We start from the raw sequence: 6,961 nt of genomic DNA, 5'->3' as shown, positions 1-6,961 counted from the left end.
CAGGAGGCTGATGTAATGCTGCATCATGGGCTTGGGGATCAGCGTCTCAAACACCAGGCTGTCCACACACTTCTCCTTTAAGCCTGCAGGCAGGGGAGAGTTGAGGGTCCTGCTCACAGCCCACGGCACCGTGAGGCAGAGGGACGATGGGGAAGTGACTGAGGATGTCACGGAGTTAGAGGATGCCACACTGACCTTTGAGCGTCACGACGATGCTGGTCAGGCCCCGGCGGCACAGCGGCAGGTCCCGGGGGGCCGGGTGTCTGTAGCCGTAGACAGACTCAGTGCTGAGCCCCAGCGTGGACGCAGGGTCCATCTTGGTGATGTAGTCCTGCGTGGACAGGGACAGGGCTGTCAGTGCCCCTGAGGGCTGGCAGGGAGCGAGCAGTGCTCAGCAGCTCCAGGAGACCCTGGTGAGGACCTGGGCCAGGGAGCACCACGCACCATAAGCAGTGTCAAAGGATGGCTCTCAAGAGGGGTCCCTCCTGCTCCTACCTTGAAGACCTGGCAGACAGCCTCATCCAGCATCTTCCAGTCCACCTTCCCGCTCACCTTGGTCCAGCCCAGGAAAAACTCCTGCTGCTTGAGGTCCTGGGAGCCAAGGAGAAGTGTGCAGTGTTGGAGCGCTGCATCCAGCCCCAGAGAGGCGTCCTCCGCCCCCTGTCCAGGGTCATGGTGCCAGGACAGGTCAGGCTCCTCTCACAGCCCACACTCACCCCCTTGATGATGTGCTGGGGTGGCATCCGCACCACGATCCGCAGCGTCAGCTCATCCTTCTGGGTGCCAGCGCTGACAGCATCCATGGGGGACACGTCTAGGGACAGAGCAGTGGGGCTGTACCAGCAGAGAGCCAAGCCACCAGGCCCAGCGTGCCCAGCCCGAGCCAAATCCTGCTGCAGGACTGGGGCACCAGCAGCACCACAGATCCCCATGCACAGCTGCCTCCAGGTCACACCACATACACACACACGTCTGTCCCAGCCCTTCCCCACCACACACGTCTCTGTCCCAGCCCTTCCTCATCTGCCCGCAGCTCTGTTCCCCCTCTACCTGCATCCCCCAGGCTGGGGCTGAAGGCATGGCCGAGGGTGAGGCCCAGGGAGCGCCGTGGTGACGAGGAGGCCGATGTGCTCGTGATGTGGCCGGGAACGGAGCCTGGCACTGCTGAGGGCCCTGGAGCCACTTTGAGTCGGTCGTTCTCAGCCTTCAGGAGATCCACCTCCAGCTGGGGGAGCAGCAGTTACGGCACAGGGTGAGGAGCTGGATGTCACCAGCACCCCAGGGGTGCAGCACAGCTAGAGGGGCACAGGGACCGTGGACACCCCGGTGCTCAGAGCCAGCCAGGCCCTGGCAGTGGCTCTCACCTGCATGTTGTGCATGGTCTCCCGCAGTTGCTCCAGCTGGTGGGCAGAGTTGAGGGCCTCCAGGCGGATGTCTGTCAGCTTCATCTCCTTCTCCCACAGCTCTGACCGCAGCTCCGACACTTCCTTCTTCTCCGGCTCGCCCTCGCCATGGGCCTGGAAGAGCCTGGGCCAAGGAAGAGACCACAGCTTGGACACATCCAGGGCAGGAGATGCAGCCCCTGTGATCGGCCCTTCCCACCCTGCGCCGCCCGTGCTGGCCCCACGCACTCAGTGGTGTCGATGCCCACGGAGGATGACGTGGAGGATTTGATGGAGGGGGAGGCAGTCTCCGTGGAGCCATGCTGCAGCTTGGGGGAAGAGGGGGCTGACGAGTCAGGCGTGGCGATCTCCTCGATGTCCGAGTAGGACGAGGCCGATTTGGGTCCCTTCTTGATGCTGAAGGCCTTGTTGAAGGAGCTGCGCAGCTACGGGAGATGGAAACGCTCGTTATGGACAATCCAACAGCCTTGCAAGCACAGACCTGGCCCACTGCCCCGTCTGTCCAGGACCCACAGTCTGACTGGGACCAGTAACGCTGTGCCCACCACCAGGGCAGTCCTGTGCCCCACCACAGCCTGGGGAAGGCACTGGCCTGACCCCACCAGCACAGCTGATGGACGGGGCTGCATGGCCCCAGCCTGGATGGCACCAAACAGCCTCTATCAAACCATGTCCTTTCCCCAGCCCCACTTCCCCACATCAGGGTGCTCAGGCACCACACCAGCATCCCAGGCCAGCGGGAAAGGACGGCTCCATCCCCACATTCACCCCATGACAGCAAATTATGGGGACATTGCCCCTCCAGCCCCTGCAGAGCCAGGGTCCTGCTGCAAGGGGACAACCAGAGTCCCACACTCCTCTGCCCCGCAGGGTGCTCCTGGCAAGTGCAGGATGACACCGGGGTCCCGGCCGGGCATGCAGCATGCACACAGCACACACGGAGCGGCATGGGGAGGGCGGATGGACACTGCACAGGGCCAAACCGGGCCTGGATCCCGCTGTGCACCACAGTCCACGGGAGAGCAGCAGGACGGGCACTCCGGGCTCACACCATGACCCTGGGGGCCGGTGCCTGCTCCAACGGGAGGTGGGAGGAAAAGGGGATAGAGAACAGCCAGGATCCAGCCCAAAGCCCACAGCACCAGGCAGACTGGTCTGGTGTGCCCCAAAAGCATTGAATTTCAGCACAAAAACCAGGCAGGTGTCAGTCTGCTGATGGTGGGAGAGCAGGGGAGCACTGGGACCCATATGAATCCAACAGAGCCACTCTGGGGCCACATCAGCCCAGCCCTGGCAATGCAGAGATGGGCAGCACTGCACCCCAGTGCTGCAGGGAGGACCCTGTCCCCAAAAATCTGGTTACAGGGAGTCAGGAGAGCGCCTTCCCCCCACAGGAAGGAGACTGTCCCCATCCATGGGTCAGGTCCCTGCTGCCTCAGGACCACCCAGGGCAGTTCAGCCTCTCCGCACGGGTGCACATTTTGGCCTGAACACCAAAGGAAGCAGCCACGGTGGGTGCAGCCCAGCCAGGTGCCCCGGGATGGCCCGTGCTGGGGTTAGTGCCAGTGGGATGGATGGGATGGGGGTGTCATGAGCACCGTCCCCCAAAATGGAGCGAGGGCCCTGGCTGGGCACAGCATGGGGTGGAAGGGATGGCACAGGACTTACCTCGTACACCTGGAAAAAAAGGGTTGAGGTCAGCATAGGGGGAGAGAAACAAAACAAAGCAAGACTTAATCACTTGTCCAGCCCAGAGCTGCTCTGTGCAGGGACGGGGCTGCCTGGCCCAGGTGTCCGTGTCCCGACACGGGCAGAAGGGAGACACGGGGAAACCACAAGGGAGCAGACATGCAGGACCAGGGATGGAAACTCCCAGAGGGGCCGAGAGGTCCCGCTGTGCGCCTCATGACAAATCCACAGTGGCTACACACTGCTCGCCTGTGCTGGCCCCAGGGGACACAGGACCAGCACCACGATGCCAAGGCAGACCGAGAGCAGCTGCTCGTGGGGCTGACCCCGGCCAGACTCCAAGCCCCTCTCCTCCTGTCAGTGCCCATTGCACCCACCCAGCTCTTCTTCTTCTTCTTCTTGGCGTCAGCGTCCTTGCTGCTGCCAATGCTGGAGTGGCTGGTGATGCTGTTGAGGCTGGAGATGCTGTCAGAGCTGTTCTGCCGCTTGATGCGCAGCTCTGGGGGCAGCCAAAGAAGAGGGAGAGACCAGGAAAGGAGACATCAGCAAATCGTGTCTGCCCCAATGCCAGTGCCACCCTCTCCTCCCTGCTCCCCTTCCCTTCTCCCACCCATTTTCTGAGCTCTCAGAGCCACCTTGTAACATGACGCAAGGCTCAGATGCCACACAGGTGCTGCCACTGGGGACAGTGACTCCAAGCCCCAGGGAGATGCCCAGAGCACCCATCACTCTGTTCCTGTCCCAGGCCACCTCCTTGCCATCACTTCATGTTCACATTTGGGTTTCAGGGCTGCAAACAGCACTCACAGGAACAAAGCCACAGCCAGCAGCCAAACAGGGCTGTGGGCAAAGGGCTGTGGGTCCTGGGGAGGACACCCATCCTGTTACCATGCCAACACCAGCAATGAGACCTCCCAGTCACAGTGTTTGCTGTCCTATCCCAGTTTCAGATGCTCAGGGGTCTCAGGTGGTGCCCAGGGGCTCTGCACCAGTCTCAGGCAGGAGCAGCCCCCAGCTGGGCTTGGGCAAAGGGCTCAGGAAGGGCTGTGAACACCCATGGCAGGGGCTGCTGAGCTGTGCCTTACCTTTAGGGGTGACTTCAGTACCATTCAGGGCACCCTGGATCACAGCCTGGGCTTCTGAGTTCTTCTTCTTCAGGAAGTCGATGGTCTCTCGCAGGTCCAGCAGCTCTGTGTCCTGCAGGAGCAGAGCCAGGAGCCGTTGAGTGCGCTCCCATGGCACAGAAACCACCCCAAGAGCATTTGGGGGGCAGTGCCACAGCAGAGTCCAACACCCACCACCCCCATGGGCACCCTCCCGCACCGCCAGAGCCCCTCAGTGCCCACGCAGCACCCCAAAGGCACCCACCTTCTCCTCAGCCGTCTCAGCCAGGTGCCGCAGGCGGGACGTCATGCTCACCAGGCTCTGCTCAAAAGCTGCCACCAGGTTGGCCTGGGAGAGGTGGAGAAAGGGATGAGCACCCACATCTCGGGGAGCACCCACAGCTAGGGGAGCACCCACAGCTAGGGGAGCACCCGTGGGATGGCAGAGGCTGGAAAGGGCGAATCAAGGCTACCATAGGTGCAGGCCAGCACCAGCCCCGTGCAGCGCAGGGACACAGCAGCGTGTCCTGCAGCGGACCCCAGGGGGACTCACATTAGCGGACAGCTGGGACGTCAGCGTGGCCACCTTCTCCTGCGAGGACTCCAGCTCACGGCGCAGTTTGCGGATTTGCTGTGGGGAGAGCAAAAAGGGAATGAGAGGAGTCAGGGGCTCGGCCGCGTCACAGTGGCAGGGGCGGGCGATGAGCAGAGGGCGCAGGCTCACCTCAGACTGCATCTTCTCCTCAGCCTGGTGCACGAGAGCAGAGAGGGACAGACAGACAGACAGACAGAGGCAGTCAGGGGGGCAGCGAGGCGCAGACAGGCTTGGCGCGAGGCAGAGGCATGCACAGAGCACCCCGCTCCCACCCAGTCTCCCCAGCCATGCACGAAGCGGTGCAGCCCACGGGGAGCTCTTACGGAGGAGTAGGTGGAGGAGGCGCTGGAGGCCAGGGACAGCACTGATCCATGAACTGCAACAGAACAAAACGCCGCACACGTCAGCGTGGCCCTGGCCCATGGAGGCCTCAGAGGTTGCAGGTGCAGGGGTCAGAGACCCAGTGGAGGGGGCTCTGCAGGGAGGCAGAGGGTGGGATGCAGCTGCACAGCACTGCCTGTTTCTGGGTGCGCAGCTGGTGACCCCCTGCCTGCACCCTCCTCTCTGAGCCTGGGGGCTCTGCCACCATCCCTGGCTGCGTGGGCTCCCCCTCCCCAGTGCTACAATGCCCTGGGACCCCACCAGAGCCTGGGGGTCAGGGCAGGCTTTGGCCCAGAGCAGATGTGAGCACAGAAGGGTCCCCCCTGGGGCTGCCATCTCCTGCTCTGCTGCAGAGGATGGGATGCACCAAAGCACCCGACGGCACCGCAGCAGCGGCAGGAGGAAGGGATGAGCATGCAGGGGGCCCTGGTCCCCCACCCCGGGAGCCTCCTTCCTCCCTTTGCCCAGGCAGGGGTGCAGCGCGCTCTCACCGTCGTCCACAGGGTCCCGGAAGGAGCCCGAGCGGATCATGCCCTTGGGTTTGTCGGCCAGGGACAGGGTGCTGCCCATCTGGGACGTGCTGTACAGCTCGAAGGTGGAGTCGTGCGTGGGGATGCTGTTGGAGCGGGTGATCCGCGGGGCTGTGGCAGAAGTGGGGCTCACTGCAGGGAGAAGGTGAGGAGAGACAGGGTCAGAGTCACACCAGGGATCTGGGATGGGGAAGCAGGGCTAGGAGCAGTCCATGAGAGCTGGGATGCAGGGATCGTGGCCCCACAGCAGGGGGTGGCTCTGGGGGAAAGCTAAACGACAGGTTTAGGCTGGGAAGCCCTGGATGTAAGCCCCAAGGTAGCCACAGGGCTACCATCGCCCTGGGGCAAAGTGGGCACTGCCTTGGCAGAGTCCATCACCCAGGGGTGCAGGAGGGGAGCACCTCATCACCCGCTGCCCCCTCCCATCTGCCCAGACCCCCCAAACCCCAGGAACACACAGCTCCTGGCAAGAGCAGGGCAGGGTTCACCAGGCAGAGCAGATGAGACGCCCTGAAGCGGTGGTGACGGGCACCCCTGGCACAACCCAGCACCTCGGTGGGCCAAAAGCACCGGGCACTGGGGCTGCTGGGGAGGAAGAGGAGAAGAGCAGCACCCAGGGCAGCGTCAGTGAATCCCACAGAGAGCACGGGGCTATAGGGACAGGGGGACAGGGCTGGCGTTGGAGGGCACTGACCGATGCTGGTGAGTGGACCCTTTCCCACCAGCGCCATGGGGAGGACAGGGGGCGAGGGCAGCTCCTGCTGCTCGTCCTACTCGGGGAGCCCAGCGCTGACAGCGTGCGAATGGCGCCGCTCCTTGGCCTCCTCCTGGGAGTGGAGCTGGTACCTGGGAAGCAGAGCAGAGCAGTGGGTGCACCAGCACCGTCCGGGCTCCCTCCCGCTGCACCACCAGCCCCTGCAGAAAGCCCCACATGCCCTCCCTCCCCAGCACCACCCAAAAGGGATTCAGGCTCTTCTACCTCAGCCCTTTCTTGGGCAGTGTGTTCCTGTCGCGGTTGGCACTGCAAGGGAAGGGAAAAATCGGTCACATCCCTGCACAGGTGAGGGAAGGTACCACAGGGGCTGAACTGTGGGAATGTGGAGCGTTTCTCCAAAAAGTGGGGCAAGAAGAGCTCCCAAAGCAGGCAAAGACCATGGCAGGACAGCAGGGAAGGAGCTGAGCCCACAAAGGTGCCCTGGCAGCCCCGTGCCCACCCTCCCACTGTACCTGTCCAGATGTGCAAGCCGGGGGCTCCCGCTC

The 6,961-nt window shown here is 63.3% G+C and overlaps 1 protein-coding gene across 1 annotated transcript in view; it reads right to left on the bottom strand.

The window, feature by feature from the left end:
• The window catches only part of NAV1 (neuron navigator 1), a gene marked incomplete at both ends in the record, with an annotated part of 12,548 nt that overhangs the window by 3,731 nt on the left and 1,856 nt on the right, over window positions 1-6,961 (bottom strand). Inside the window, 18 exon segments of the mRNA XM_010188962.1 lie at window positions 2-83; window positions 196-331; window positions 496-591; window positions 717-814; window positions 1,051-1,225; window positions 1,365-1,527; window positions 1,632-1,828; window positions 3,072-3,080; window positions 3,470-3,591; window positions 4,178-4,289; window positions 4,461-4,544; window positions 4,749-4,826; window positions 4,920-4,943; window positions 5,114-5,166; window positions 5,663-5,833; window positions 6,396-6,547; window positions 6,681-6,722; window positions 6,924-6,928. Coding sequence (XP_010187264.1) covers window positions 2-83; window positions 196-331; window positions 496-591; window positions 717-814; window positions 1,051-1,225; window positions 1,365-1,527; window positions 1,632-1,828; window positions 3,072-3,080; window positions 3,470-3,591; window positions 4,178-4,289; window positions 4,461-4,544; window positions 4,749-4,826; window positions 4,920-4,943; window positions 5,114-5,166; window positions 5,663-5,833; window positions 6,396-6,547; window positions 6,681-6,722; window positions 6,924-6,928 — 1,799 coding nt within the window.

The sequence above is a fragment of the Mesitornis unicolor genome, unplaced genomic scaffold, assembly GCF_000695765.1.
Source record: "Mesitornis unicolor isolate BGI_N332 unplaced genomic scaffold, ASM69576v1 scaffold37367, whole genome shotgun sequence".
NCBI classification, from domain to species: Eukaryota; Metazoa; Chordata; class Aves; order Mesitornithiformes; family Mesitornithidae; genus Mesitornis; species Mesitornis unicolor.
This window is presented reverse-complemented; position numbering and strand designations above follow the sequence as displayed.